A 15,562-nucleotide genomic window follows, 5' to 3' on the forward strand; every position below is an offset into this window, starting at 1 on the left:
ATGCTTCAGTTGGAGGGACAGTACCAGGGAAGAAGCACTGTGATGTGGAGCAAACCCAAGAAGAGAGTTCAGAGGAGCCATTGCTTTGCTACACTGGTCCCTGGGCTCTTCCAGGCAGACCCTGAAGACCAGCAGGTACTTTCTAAGCACACACCTCATTTTTACAGTTCCTTGAATGTTTTCAGGTTGCTAATCAAGGTTCTGCTTTGCTTCTTAACATCTGATCCATGGTTGGGCAGTGCTTTCCTGGAGGATAATGGCTGGTTCCCACTGGGAGCCATTGGAGGTAGTTGACTACATCTCTCAATATTTCCACAACTTTAAGAGTGAGAAAAAATATGGAATTATCCCACAGATAATGGGAAGGTGTTCCAGGAGGGATATGACATAGAGGCAGTGTCCGGCATGGTTATTATTACCACTGCAATAACATAAAGATTTCCAAAGCAATGAATGGACTTCGAGCATGTGGTAGGATTTATTAAAGTCAGCGGGGGCTTTTGTTGTGTCTCCTGACAGAAATTCATTGCAAGGCTACAGGCATCTCAGCCTGGCAGGTTGTCTTTCCATGTCCAGAAGCTCATTGGTGTTGCATTGGCACAGGCTGCTGATGGAGGTGGTGGAGTCACCGTCTCTGGAGGTGCTCAGCAAAAGGTTAAATGTGGTAACGAGAGACATGGTGTCATGGTTGTATGGTTTTTGTTATCGTATTCCACATCACGGTTAGTAGGGATGCATCATGGTTGGACTTGATGATCTTAGTGGTCTTTCCAACCTTAATGATTTGGTGACCAAAGGAGTGTTAGGGACTGGAGTAACCCTGCTTTGTTGCTCTAACATCCACTGCTCTGAAAGAGCAGAGCACCAAAAATTCTTGCACATTGTCTTTTCCCATCCAGAGCAGCACATTTAAGCCCAAAGCTTAAGCCTCACATGTTTCACATTTCTGGAGGTGCAGGCATCACAGTAGGGGATGGGAACATCTGGATTTGTCTCCAGCAAAGACAATGTTGCTGTCACCATGATGACAAATGGAGCAGCAAATGTGAGAAGGCAAGTGATGTTCACAGGTCCCAGTAGTGCAGTCTTGCATTTGTGGGTGGTGGGGAAAAGCTTCCACAACTTCCAGTTCACAAGATGGGAACTGGATGTACACTTATTTCAGTTGTCACTCTACAGTGGTGGCTTCTCTTCAGAGAGTGCAGATGGTGAATTAAATGTTCCTCCTGTGGAAACGCCCAACCCTTGTCTTGGCACATCCCAGCAGGGCAGCATCAAGTGACAGGGGCCGACTCCATGGGGACATCATGAAGGGGACATCATGGGAAAGCTGTTCCCACGTGGCTGGGTGAGCACTGGGTGGGACAACTTCACAGCCATTCAAGAGCTAACAAGATGTGACAGAAGGACCACAAGTCCACCACAGCAAAGCCAGTAATGGGGTTCTGCTCTTCCCTGCAGTCTGTTCTCATGTGACAGCAGAGCATGTTCAGAGTCAGTACTGTGGTTCAGGAGCTGAGCTGTGACCAAAGCATGCAGCTCCCACCCCACATTTGTGGGTGTGCGTGCATGGAAAAATGGGGTGGGAGGGGAGGGCTGGGACAGCAGCAGTGTGCAGGAAGAGGTGAAGCTCCTCTCTTGGTAGCGATCCTCCCCAGCAAAGCCTGCAGGCTGCTTCTCGGCTGCCCTATGGCCTGAAGAGTGAGCGGAATGTTCCCTTTTTCCACCCCACTGCTCTGCCTTTGCCTCTTTGTGAGATCTGCTGCACGGTCCCATACAAAACTCACCTTGCGAGGATGGATCTACGGCTAAAAGCAAAGATAACTGCCGGGCAAGGGCCTGCCTAACAGTTCCCCAAATCCTTCATCCTCTGCAAAAATTCAGCAGAATCAGAACAGCTGTGTGCCAAGAGCCCTTGGCCATGCTCTAATGGCCTAAAACCAACTGCTGCACCAAGCTGGAGCACTGCTGGGCTGGGCATGGGGCTCAGGGTGGGCATGGAGAGAAGAGTGCTCTCAAAGCTCAGCCCTTACACCCTGAGCAAAAGAAACCCAGTCCTGCTGGCAGAGCTGAAGCTCAGGGAGGGAAAGAAGATTTGCTCGTGAAATACAGCAGAAAAGCACGTGTCTGTGTAGGACAGAGAAGACAACAAAAGCAAATTAGATTTCTTTAGATTTCTTTCTTTTATTATACAGGATCGTATGTACAAGGTCACCTTTCTCCCAGACAGCAGCATCACAGCCAGTTCATAGCAAAAACCGCAGCTCATCTCTCAAAGCCTAGAAAACAGCTCTACAACGGCTCAGTACAACACAATGGATAAAGTGTACAGGAACCGGAAAAAGGTAGGGGAAAGCACGGTGATCCCTTAATTCCCTCATGACTTATTCAAAACTAAGAAATGCAAATAAAACATTGTGCTTCAAGAGCCATGCTTGCTCCAGGATGGTCCTCTGGGCAGGGAAGCGGTGCCCCCATGACCTGTTCTCCCCTCCACCCTTCAGAGAGAGATGCTGTAGAAGAGGTCTGGCTTTGAGCGCTGGAGCAGAAAGCAGGAGTCCCCTTTCAGAGCACCCTGTGCAGTCCGGGGGGTGCACATGGGCTGTTGGACTGAGGAGAAGGTGTGGACAGCATTCTGGATTCAAAGCACTGATTGTGTGTGTGTTTTGGAGGGGGAGTGGGAAACAGAGGGGAGATGGGCAGGACACAACTGATCTGAATAAAGTGCTGCATGAGTCTCAGCCCCATCTGCCTCTGAACCCAGAAAAACTGCATAAGCACATGGAAGAGGAAGGAACAAGATGAGAAGGGCTGAGAGACTTCTTGGGTGTTGTAGTGAGAAAGGACTGCTTCAGCCTCCTACTTGCAGGACGTGGCATGGGTCAAAAGCAGGAGAAAGAGATGCTTGCACACACACATGTTGTGCTGGGGTCACTGTAATCGGCCTCAGCACGCTCAGGAGCTGCACTGCAGAGCCATCGGATGATGGAGCACAGCTGTGGTGGTCAGCAGCTGCACAGCACTGTCCCCAGAGACTCAGGAGAGCCGTCTGAGGAACAGATGTGAGCAGCAGGGCAGGGGCCTGGAGATGGGTCACAGCCCTTCCAGGGAGCTGCTGCTCCAGAAGGTTGCATCCACCTGCTTGATGCATGCTTGCACCTCTTTTCTGCTGTACGGCTGAAGACGACGCATGTCTTGTTTCTCCTGCTTGGGATCACTTGCTCTCCTGCAGGCAGCATCTCCTTACCTTCTCCTCTCTTCAAGCAGCTGCAAAGAGCACAGCACATGCACAGCCACCAGCTCCTGTCTGCCTGGAAGCAGCGCATGGGATGAGAGCCACAGCAGGAGGTGACCGCTCTGGCAGAAGAGCTCACCCCACATCCTGTTCCTCAAAGTGACCTTAAGTGTGAGAACACAAATTGTCCAAACTGAGACAGTACTTTTCCCCCAGTTACCAAATGCTCTGGCTCTCACCTAGCATGGGAAAAAAAAGTCTTTATTGAGATGGTCTTAGTTGTCCTTCCTCTCCTGCCAACAGCCCCGTATCATCTCTGACTCACTGGGTCCATACCCAGCCAGGGGTGATTATGGATCACGCAGGGTTTGGTTGCTGCCTGTGCTCGCTGCAGAGCTCTGAATCCATTGCACGGGGTCGTGGGGATCTGCTGGGATGAGTTTTCTTTGTCTTTGCTTTACAGATGGGTGGAAGATGTTGGGCCATGTTTCTCCTTTTGAATGCCAGGTAGAGATGACAGCAGCACTTCAATTTAGCTTGTCTTGCTCAACGTGCCAGGGCAGGGTTTAGCCTCGTGCTTTCCTCACACCATTGCTCACTGCTGTTCTAAATGGGCTGCAAGGAGAGACAAAGGACAGGATAAAGGGGTACATCATTTTCCTGGAACCTCACGGACACAGTGTGTGATGTAGGAAAGGAAACGAGGGGCTGATCAGTGACCCAGCTGAATCAGCTTCTAAAAAGCAGTGTGAGCTGTACCTGGTTACTGTAGTCTGGCATCCTCCACGTCTGTGTAATGGCTGTTCTCCTGGAGGGGAAAGGGAAGCAGAGACAGGAGATCACCATGTGCCCATCCTGCCTTGCCTCAGACACTGTGCTGTGTCACATGCAGAGACCAGCTGGTTCCATGGTGGGCAGTCACCCCATGATGTGTGATTCCCTGCTTGGTGTTGAGGTCTGGCTTCTGCTGAAGCTCAAAGAGACTGGGATGAAATCAAGCCCACCTTCCTGTAGTGGTGTGAAATCTGGTGTCTGATCTATGCTGCTCCAGAGTCAGACCTCCAGTGGGAAAGCAGCATGTCCCTGGGGAAGGTTTTAAGCCCAAGGTGTAAGCTGCAAGTGATGAGCACTGATTGCTAAGTGAGCACTTGGACAGACCCCTGACTTTCACATGGTCAGCTAACCTGAGAATTAAGTAGCCACAGCATTTGTACAAAGTGGGCTTCACCATATGTCTTGACTTGTTTTAGCACTGTGAGAAGTTTATTTGGACCTGGGAATGGCCACACCTGTAAGCACAGACCTTGCAGTTCCAGGAACTGCACAGAGATGCTCAGGGGTGGCTGATCTGCAATGGCAAATGGGGAACATCACAAGGCCTGCTAGTGAACAGAGACACAGCACCAGTCTGCAGCACAGCTCGTCCTCCAGGGTAACACTCAGGCTATTCACCACTCCAGAGGCTGCAATGGCAGTGCAGTGTGCTGAACTGCTCCCCATATGAGAGTGGATTTGAAAATAAGGCATGTGAAAATTGCCCTCCTGGAGCTATTCTGCAATATGGCATCATTAAATGAATTAGGTGCTCAGCAGCAGTCTTTTATTTCATGAACTGAAAATGAACAGATGGAAATGGAGCCAGGAGATGTCTGCAAGTGATAACAGGTGATCCAGAAAGAAGGCAAGAGAGACCAGTCACAACCTGGTTAGCAGGAGGCACTGATGGAGGGAAATAGCCTTGTGCAATCAGGGAACTCAAGTGGGTGTTTACAGAGCCCCTGTGGGGGAAAAACTCTGAAGTGTGCAATGCATGAACAAGGAACAGCTGGAGACTGCGCCCAAAAGAGCTACGGATGGTGATTCCCAAGATGGGAAGCCTGGAGGCTTGTGAGTTCTGGCAGCAGAACAAAGGTTCCTTCTTTGTCTGCAGAGCTGCAGTTAGAAAGCAGGTGTAGTGCCCTGAAAACAGGCTCTTCAGGAAAACCAAGTCAGGTGGCACGTGCCCTGGGCAAAGGAAGGGCTCAAATGCGTGGAGATTTGCCTTGGAACAGGCATGAGAGCATGTGGCTGAGGATCAGGAGACAGAACAACTTATGTGACATCGTGGTGGGCACCTGGTGCATGCCACATGATACAACACCTACTGGGGATGGCTGGAGGAAGCCTCCTGGCTTGCAGGCACTTGTACTCCTCATGAACCTGACCAACCTTTCCAATCTTCTGGAAAGTCAACAGGGCTGGGTGCAGGCAACCCCACAGATTTCTGGTGAACATCAAGAAAGCTTTCCTGATGCAGCTGACTGACAAGGGGTCAGCATGATGCTCTTCTGGACACGCAGCCCATGAACAAGGCAGATCCAGACAACAGTGTGAAGGTGGAAAGAAGTCTGGGCTGAAGTGGCAATAAGACAATGAAGTTGAATTTCCTGGGAGAAATGACTAAGACAAACAACAGAATTGGACTTAAGAGAGCAGATTTGGGGTCTGTTGGGCAGAATCCCACAGGCAGCCTTTCTGTTGGCTCACAGAACACAGAGGAGCTGGGTCTCCTTCAAGACCACCTGCCTCAAAGCATGAGAACAGCCCGTACTGCTGTGTGGTTGGGCAGGCATGACAAGAGACCAGCAAGAATGCACAGCATAGGCCAAACCAAGCTTCTTCCTACAGAAAGAACAGAACCCAGAAGTGAAAGCAAGGCTGGGCCACTCGGGAAGAATACAGAGCTGTCACTCCAGCTAAGCTGAAAGTGTTAGGAAAGCCAAAAGCCTGGAGTTGGAACTGGTGAGGGATGTGAAGGGCAAAGAAGAAGAGCTTCTGTAGGTACACCAGCAGTAAAAGGAAAGCTAAGGAAAAATTAAGCCCTCTGCTCAGTGAAGCAGGGGACCCAATGACAAAGCTGATGGAAAAGGTCAATGTATTCAAGGGTCATTTTTTTCCCAGTTAACTGGTTAGGTCTGTCTTGTGCCCTCCCAGACCCCTGAGCCCAGTGGCAGTCTGTAAACTGAAGGCTGTAAGCCAAAGACACGGGATGAAGAACTCACTCCCCAGGAGATGGAAAGACTTCAAAACTGCTCAGTGCTCTAAGGTCAGGAGCAAAATGTAAAGGATGGCCCTTGCGATTTGCCTTGCAGTGTTTAAGAAAACACCCCTGCAGACAAGTTCCACACATTAACCTGCTTCATGCTGAGCGCATCTGAGCCTGTCTGAAGTAGGCAGTAAAATATTTCCGAACTCCATGTCACTTTCAAATCAGAGAATAACAGAAAATAGAAGTGTTAGGGCCTGAAACAGTGCACTTGTTCACCCATCCCTGATAAGCTCTTCTTGAAGGAGATGGAGAGGGACTTCTTACAAAGTTATGTAGTGATAGGACAAGAGGTAATGGTTTTAAACAGGAAAAGAGTAGATTTAGATTAGATAAAAGGAAAAAAATGTTCATGATGAGGGTGGTGAGGTGCTGGCACAGGCTGCCCAGAGAAGCTGTAGATGCCCTATCAGGGCCAGGCTGGGTGGATGGGCAGCCTGATCTGGTGTGAGGTGTCCCTGCCCACAGCAGGAGGTTGGAGCTGGATGATCCTGAAGGTCTCTTTCAACCTCTGCCAATCCGTCATTCTATGATTCTTAAATCATTTCCAGTCTGTGTTCTTATCCCACGAATGGCAGCAAAGTCCATATTTTCTGTTGACAACCTGTGTGCCCTTTATCATCACAGTTTTTCAGTGAGTTTTCTCCTAATTTCTATCACTTGCTTCCTTTGATGTAAACCCGGCCTTCCTTATCCTAATGCACACAGAGAAGGAGGCCAGCTTTTGCCTTTCTTCCTTCTAGCAGTCTCTTATGATGTCTCCCCTTAATCATCTCTTCTCAGATTTAGCAGGGGTCACAGATTTCAGCAATGAGGCCCCTGAAACTGAAACAGTTGAAAGACCCCATTCAGACCCCATTCAGATCCCTCATCCATCATGACTCCAGCAGTAGAGTGGAAGAGTGCAAACAGCTGGTCAGTGTCCTAAGCTTTTTGGCCATAGGTAGAATGAAATGGTATGTGATCAGCTCAGTGATGATGGGGTGAGGCAGAAGAAAGGGACAGTGATCTCCATCCTCACTTCTAGTGCCACCAGTGCTGTGTAGTGAGAAAGGCCGACAAAAATCTGCTCCCTAGGTTCACCAGTCCTTATTCGGGGCAGGACTAAAGCTGATGTGCACAAATCAGGCTAGCCACACTCAGAGGAAACTGCTGCCCTTGCTATGGTGCTCAGCATCACGCACAGAGGCCTGCTGAGACTTTATAACCACATTTCTGCTATTTGGTGTCCCTTGGACAAAGGGCGTTGCAAATCCATGCTGTTAGGAAAGTGCAGTTAACACAACATGGTCTGTCTTTAACACGTTTCCATTCATCTGAGACCCACTTCCTTTGGAACAAAGCAACTTAATTAAAACATTCATTAATTATTTTGAAATCAAAGATAAAAGTAGTCTGAATTTCAGAACCCAGCAGTGTTTCTGCAGCATTTACGAGGTCACAGCTTTTGCAAGCCACAGAGCAGCTAGGAAGAACAAGCTGTGAACAATCATGGGATTAAATACAACAATTTCCTTCTGGGAGGAGAAAACGTCCTGGGGGGGTTTAACGAGTTCTGGTAAAACTGCGGTCCCCTGCTTGGGGACACGCTAGCCAGCCTCTCTTACCAGTTCATCTTCACACTCATCCCGTGCAAGGCCCTCCTCCTCTCCCTCATCTCCATTCAGTGGCTCCTCTGTGTTGACCTCTGCCTCTGACGCTGTGTCTTCCTGTGAGACTTCGCTTTTGCTGCCATCCACCTTCTTCCGTACCTCTGTGAGAGCAAGAGCCAAGGCATCAGGATCAGGGGGTGATGGCTGCAGCCTGATCAGACTGATCCACAGGGCCCCAGGACTAAGTTGCTGTGTAAATAAAGGATTTAGGGTTTATTCTGCAATGGGAAGTTTTGCTAATTTTGAAGGAGCTGCTAGAAAACAGCAGAGCTGGCCGCCCTTCTGCATCCCTCTGAGTGAGTGTGGGAGGCAGAAGTAACGCAAACAATAATCCAAATGGAATAAAATCAAACTGTGCTGTAGAAGAAAAAAAACTCCCATTCTATAATTGGAGGGGGTTGGGTGTGTGATTTTGGCAGCCCCTATTAATTGGCAGCACAGAAGTTTTTTTTGACCACTTATTTTGCTGAGATGCTTCAATGCCCTCTGATACTTCCGTGCTGTTTTCTCCTTCTAAACACTGAGAAGAACAAACCAGTGTTTCCACTGAAACACGATCCATATTTCAACTCTGAATTTCAGTTTTGAGAGAAGAACAAAGTACCTTTGCAAAGCAGCAACTTCTCCAAGAAACTGCTGAGGGCCTGGAGCTGAGAATTTAATGACAAATAGAATTTTAAACTCCTTAGGGCTGGGACTTCTGTCTTGTTTGTTAGCATAGCACCCTACGTGCTTGGGGGCTACAGAAACCTCTTGTTCTGTGTCTGAGGGACCTCCCCACCTGGAACCCAGGAGAGATACTTCAATGTCAGTGCTCAGAATATGTTACACGCCACAATGGCTTTGCAGAGCAGCTCTGACATGGTCTTTGCCCATCCTCAAGCAGCACCCCAGGCCCCAGCACACACCCAACTGACCTGTGGACTGTTTCTGTTCCTCAGCAATCTGCTCCAGCCGGCCCAGCAGAGCATCGATGTTGGATTTGATCTGTGTCAGCTCAGTTTTGATGGTTTGAAGCTCACTGCACTTCACTTGGAAGGAAAAGACAGAGAGGTGTCAGCCAGCATGGGCTTGGCTGAAATGGGAGCACAGCCTTTGCTGCACTGGGGCCTCTCACAGAATCATAGAATCATTAAGGTTGGGAATGACCCTAAGGTCTTCTAGTCCAACCCCAGTCCATCCCCACCGTGCCCACTGACCACAGCCCTCAGTGCCACATCAAACCTCTTCCTGAACACCTCCAGGGATGGTGACTCCACCACCTCCCTGGGCAGCCTGTGCCAGTGCATTACCCGCCTTCCTGAGAATTATTTCCTAATATCCAACCTGAACCTCCCCTGGTACAAGTGGAGGCCATTCCCTCTCATCCTATTGCTGTTACCTGAGAGCAGAAACTGATCCCCATCTCACCACAACCTCCTTTCAGGGAACTGTAGGGAACTATTATGTCTCCCCTGAGCCTCTTTCAGACTGAACAATCCCAGCTCTCTCAACCGCTCCCATAAGACTTGTGCTTCAGACCCCTCACAGCTCCACTGCCCCTCTCTGGTCACACTCCATGACCTCAGTGTCTTTCCTGCCCTGAGGAGCTGTCTTAGTTTCAGTTGGGACAGATTTGCTTTTCTCCACAGTGTCTGGAATGATGCTGTGTTTTGGTTTTAGGAGAAAAACAATGTTGATAATGCAAGTTGTTGCTGAGCAGTGCTATACATAGCCAAGGACATTTCAGTTTTCTCAGTTTCTCCTACTGTCCTATCAACGAGGGAGGGCACGAGGAGCTGGGAGGGGATAGAAACAGGACAGCTGACTTAAACTGGCCAAAGGGATACTCCCATACCATACAACATCCCGCATGGGGCAGGAGCTGGCACTTGGATGTGCCATCACTCCAACTGTGGCATAGGTGAGGATCCACCCTTGTGGATTACACCTTCTGTTTACACCTTCTCCCGCCGCATCTGCAACTCGTGGGCTTCTGAAAAGCCCTCCCTATGTTGCTGGTTGCAGGTGTTTTGGGGTTTTGCAGGTTTTGCCCCGGGAGCACCCAGCCCCGTGGGTGCCCGGCTGGAGGCTGGGGGCCGTGTTGTAGATGGCAGGAGCAGGCCCTGCTCTGCACACACATACTCACACTTCAGCTTGGCCGAGCTGTTGGCAATGGCAGCCGATCTAGCGAAGAGCTTGACAGGGAGAGTTGCCTTCACACGCCGGACGAGGGGGATGGTGACCCGCGGCCGCTTCACTGGAACCACCCTGGGCACCGGAGACACCCGGCCCCGGTACTCAAAGAGCCTGCAGGGATACGGGGGAAGCAGGAGCTGAAGCACCACAGCCCGGGCCCTGGCAGGTCAGACCGTCGGGTGCTGCTGCCAGGACCCATGCCTGCCCCTCACAACTCACATAAATGCCCCTTCGGCTGCAGCCTCCCCGGCTCACCTGTCGTAGAAATCGTCTCTGTAATAGTCATAGTCGAAGTCATAGCCGCTGCAGGAAGAAGCAGGATGACACAGGTTAATTACTACTGATGAGGTATTCCTACAGCCACCACCCACCCCATTCACAGAGCTGATGGCCACGGGGTCGTGCAGCACACAGGGGGTGATGTTGGGTGAAGCTGGGGCTGCCCGAGGGAGAAGCAAGAAGTGCAGATGGGTTAACATCTACAGAAAGGGGCTGGGGGCAATTGTCCACGCACACGCTGCGAGGATGTCATGTTCCAAACAAAGACCAAGTCCCAGAGCAGGGGCAGCCCTCCAGCACCAGCTCACCGGGCAGAGGAGCTCCAAACATGGCTGAGGGGCTGTGTCTGTACTGCACTGGTTTACCTGCTCCCAGGGCACTGCTGACATCCCTCCCTCCTGCACTTTGTATGCTTGGACTGCATCCACATCAGCCCTACCTGCCCTGCTGCTACCCTGCTACGATTCTTGTTCTTATCATATACAATTGGTAGGGAAGAAGTCAGAAAGAAGGTGATTTTTATTCATTTAACATCTTTGCTATTGAGGATGTTTTAAGTTCCCCCCACACAGCAAGATCCTCCCCACATCCTGTGTGCTGCTGCCTGGATTACTGCTGGTTGCATGAGAAGCTGTGCTGCTGTGAAGAAAGAGAATGGTTACTGCAGCCCTTGAAAGCAAAAGGTGTGTAGTGAAACCATAAAGTACTAATAGGAACAAGATGATATTGGGAAGAGAGAAGAGTGAGCACTCAAGTATGTAGCCTGGGAGTAAATGTGGAGTCCTGCATTGTAAGGAAGCAGTGACACAAAGGATGGGTGGCTGGCCAAGGTGGCTGCTGGACAGCATGGTTCAGCCTTAACCCAGGGCATCTGTGCTGGCATTGGCCATTCTACCTTGTGCTTTGGTTTGGCACCCTCCCCTTCTGACCTGTCTTGAAGACACCATGCCTGCTGGCTGCACAGCAGCCTCGCATCCAAAACCCTGCGTGGTCTGTATTTATTCTCTCTCGTGCTTTTCACAGCTGAAAGGCAAAGGTAATTCCTACTGCATCAACTCTTGCTGGAATATAACCAGCCTGTTCGTATGGAAAGAGAAGATGTATTTTTTCAAGACCAATAACTTTATTTCCATTCAGCCCTGGGATGAAGCCTGAAAATACAGAAGATCTCCAAGAACAACAGCTGCCCTCGGCTCTCCAGTCTATTTTGATCACTAGGCATGTTTGACTCCAATTCTGTTTGAATCCAATAAACACAGAATAGAATCAAAATAGGATGTCATTTGAAAGGAAAATTGAATGAGGATTCTTCTATGCTGTCAGACTCCCACGCTTCCTTTCTTTTTCTTTCTTTAGCTGCAACTTAAATGAAATTGCTACAATTCTGTGACATTCATCAGATCTGACAGGTTCAGGTGAAATGCTCCTGACTAGCCCCAGCAAGGCCACCAATACTCTCTGTACCCATGGGCAGGAGAGGATACTGGGGACCTCACTATGCAGCTTAAGGACTCTGGAGGGGGAGGAATCAGGACCATCTCTTGTTGGGAAGCACTTGGAGGTCATGAAGCAACTTGAGACCATTTCCTGATGAGCAACTCAAATAGGGGGCATTTGGCACAACTCAGAAATACCCTCACTGCTTTCTTCTCACCCGTATCATGTGTGAGGTGCTGGATCTGAGCTGGCTTTTCTCCAGACCTTTGCTCCCCACCAGCAGATCCACGGGCTCAGAGCAGGGTTTGCTTGCAGCACACTCCATGTGTAGGACGTGGGGTCCAGGGCCACCTACTAATTTTTTGGGGGTGGAAAGCCAGGATGAGGGGAATCATCCAGCTCTGACCCCAAATATTCTTTAATTAATTTCCAAAAGGAAGTAGATGCTTAATTATCCTGGAGAGTTGGTTCTGACTTCCCCCCAAAACAGTGGGATGTGTCTTGTTTAGCTTCAGCCAGCAGGAATGTAAACACATCCCAACACATCCAAGCAAGAGGCAATTCCAGGCCATGGCTCATCACAGCCAAAGGCAGACAGCTGAAGTAATGTCAAGCGAACTGCAGTGAATGAAGTTTTTTTTTTAATCCAGCAAGCACAAAGGGAGTCCAGACAACCAGACCCCATGAAAGCCCCAACAGAGTGGAGGGCTGAATGTGTGTGAGAGGAGTCTGCCTCTGACTCAGTGTGGTGAGAGATGGCAAACACTCTGACCTCAGCTTCTTTCATACCTGGAAATCACAATACAGCCCTCCAGGAATGCAGAGGGCTCAAATGAGGGTTTTTTTGAAGTCTGAAACCTGCTGTAACACGCCATGCAGGTCATGGCCAGTCCTGCAGGAGGTTGTGGGAGGAGGGAGGCAGTGCTGGATGCTCTTACCAGCTGCCTTAGAAGTCAGGCGTGGAGCAAAGGGCAACTCTTCCAACATGAGAATAGAAAAATGCCAGTAAAAAGTCTTAGCTTCAGTGATTTATCTGAAATGTGTACACCTGATAATTTCCCTGCACGTAGGATAAACCTTCCTGCAGTAGATGAATCATTACTCAGTGACCTGACAGGGCTTCCTTTATGTACGTGAATAATTTTTGCCATTTTTCAATCAGTTGGTGACACTGTGCCCTTTAAAATGAAAGCAGGGACAATCAGAGAGAGAGGCAGCAGAATCCTGTAAGGCCATGTCAAGCAGCATGACTCCTGATGCATTTTCCTTCTACATCGCTATTCTTGAGCAATTAAATAACATTTAGTAATGACTCACAAAGGTGCAGAACCCACACACTTCTAATTGAAGGGCAATTGTTTTTAGGTGCTGAATTTACATTACATTTGAGGTGCCATTTCTGAGCATGGACCTGAATAGCAACGTGAAGCTGAGTGACTGTGCTTTTAATTACCTGGGCCGATCGTCACAAGCAACACGTTGTGCTCAGCTTCCACCCTTCTACTAACAATTGCACAGCCTTAATTAGTGCAGCAGTAGAAATAACATCTACTGGAAAGCTACTTGGAAAATCTGGCCATGGTTAAATAGAGAGTTTTTAAAGCTCTGCACATCGGGAGTGAGGTTCTTTCCTCCTGCGACTAGCTGGGAAGTTGGGAGAGAAAAGCTGGAAGTGAGCCCAGCACTTCTGAGACACTGGGGCTGCAGAAGGGCTGCACAAGTCCTCACCAGTGCTGGACCCCATGGGTACCGTTGTCCACCTCTACTCTTCCCTGGGGCTGTTTCGCAGCCCTGTGCTGGCAAATCTGGCACCAAAGGGCATAGGGTGTCACTCTCTGCTTGACTGGAGGTGGTGTGACTGCAGCTTTTGGGCTGCAATGGGTACAATAAGGGATGTGGATGCCAGCTGGGCTGAAGGACATTGTCCAGATGTGACCACAGGCTGTGGAAATGGCAGTGGAGGTCTGTGCCCATCACGCTGTGTGGTTCCTGCAGGACTCAGGTTGTCCCAAGGCTGCCTGTCCTTTTAGCACCAACATCACTCGGAAGGACAGAGGTCTGTGGTCAGTACAGCTCTGTCTGCTTCAATGCCCTGCAGCAGGAACCTGGGCAGAACAGTGATGGCAGCAAAGTTTTCCACTGTCTGTCTGTCCGGCTTTTGCAAAAGCACTTCCAAAAACTGATGATGGTGTAAACCTCGGGTTATGTTCTACCTTCTGGAGGTGGATGGGAGGATACCTCCCAAAGGATTTCAGTTAAACATCCAAACATACCCTGGGGCTGATGGATCAGATAAGACTGTCAAGATTTTTGCTTCCTTTAGTCCAAAATGAGATATCCTTTGTCTTGCCTTCTCTAATACTTGCCTCTCTCATGCACACTTGGAGCTAGGCAAAGTAAAACCCAACCACTGAAAAAATAATCTTGTGTGTTTAACACAGCATTTCTATAAATTACTGTGCTGCGATTTTTGAAGTCTAACATTCAGAAAAATTTACAATGGTTAGGAAATGCTATAACCACAGCTCACTGCAAACCTGGGTTCCTGGCTTTCCACGAGATAGCATAAGCACTGCTAGTCCAGATGGCAAAGTTTAAATCTGTCATCAACCTGGGATGAAATACTGCTGAAGCTCAGAGCAGTCTATGGCCCATATTTTAACACATCCATATCTGTGAGAGGAAGCAAATATCTCTCTCTTCAGCTACATGGCAGCCCGGAAGGCTGAAACACTGATCATTTCAACAGAGAATTAGTGGTCAAGGCAGAGATGAAGAGTAAATGCTGACAAAGAAATGCTCTATCATCTAATATATGGAACGAATGATTTGCATTATGGCACCATGCAAGTTGTATGTGTTCAACTACATAGAAGGATTTGTGTCATCTCCATTTCCATACAACAGTGGAGATGATGCACAGATGTACATTTTCTTCCTGCAAAACCAGAAGGCTGTGGCTAAGGGCAAAGCTGGGTTAAATCTACACTAAGACTCTTGGAGCAATTCGCAAGCAGTTTGCTCCCCTGGTGCAACCTGAGGACATTCCCTCTTATCCTATTGCTGTTACCTGGGAGCAGAGGCTGAGCCCCATTTCACCACAACCTCCTTTCTGGGAGTTACAGAGGGTGATGAGGTCTCCCTTGAACCTCCTCTTCTCCAGACTGAACAATCCCAGTTCCCTCAGCTGCTTTCCATAACACTTGTGCTCTGGACCCCTCACAGCTTCAATGCCCTTCTCTGGACATATTCCAGGGCCTCAATGTCTTTCTTGTAGCGAGGGGTCCAACACTGAGCACAGCACTCAAAGTGAAGCCTCACCAGCGCTGGCTGCAGGGGACGATCACCTCCTGCTGGCTGCACCATTTCTGACACAAACCAGGATGCTGTTGGCCTTCTTGGTCACCTGGGCACAGTGCTGTCTCGTGTTCAGCCAGTTGTCAGCTAACAAGGTCCTTTTCCCTCTGCACAGCTTTCCACCCACTCTGCCCCATGCCTGTAGTGGGGTTGTTGTGACCACAATGCAGGACTCAGCACTTATTCTCACTGAACTTCATCCCATTGGCCTCAGCCCATCCATCAGCCTGTCCAGACCCCTCTGTAGGGCCTTCTTACCCCCAGGCACTTTTCCCCACCTTGGTGTCATCTGCAAACTTACTGAGAGTGCGCTCAATTTGCACATCCAAATCATCAATA

The 15,562-nt window shown here is 49.3% G+C and overlaps 1 protein-coding gene across 3 annotated transcripts in view; it reads right to left on the reverse strand.

The window, feature by feature from the left end:
- Positions 1-2,173: 2,173 nt before the first annotated feature.
- RALY (RALY heterogeneous nuclear ribonucleoprotein) overlaps positions 2,174-15,562 on the reverse strand; it is a 119,192-nt gene continuing 105,803 nt past the window's right edge. For 2 of the 3 annotated variants that reach the window (XM_090152251.1, XM_090152250.1), the window contains 6 exons: positions 10,406-10,453; positions 10,101-10,261; positions 8,890-9,003; positions 7,928-8,073; positions 3,995-4,043; positions 2,174-3,850 (listed from right to left, as the gene is read on the reverse strand). In XM_090152251.1, the coding sequence (XP_090008377.1) occupies positions 3,999-4,043; positions 7,928-8,073; positions 8,890-9,003; positions 10,101-10,261; positions 10,406-10,453 (514 nt within the window). In that variant the 3' untranslated portion in view covers positions 2,174-3,850; positions 3,995-3,998. The remainder of the gene's footprint in view (positions 3,851-3,994; positions 4,044-7,927; positions 8,074-8,889; positions 9,004-10,100; positions 10,262-10,405; positions 10,454-15,562) is intronic. The other variant, XM_031605683.2, reaches the window with a different exon arrangement.

The sequence above is a fragment of the Phasianus colchicus genome, chromosome 17 (genome assembly GCF_987193195.1).
Source record: "Phasianus colchicus chromosome 17, bPhaCol1.hap1.1, whole genome shotgun sequence".
In the NCBI taxonomy this organism is placed as follows: Eukaryota; Metazoa; Chordata; class Aves; order Galliformes; family Phasianidae; genus Phasianus; species Phasianus colchicus.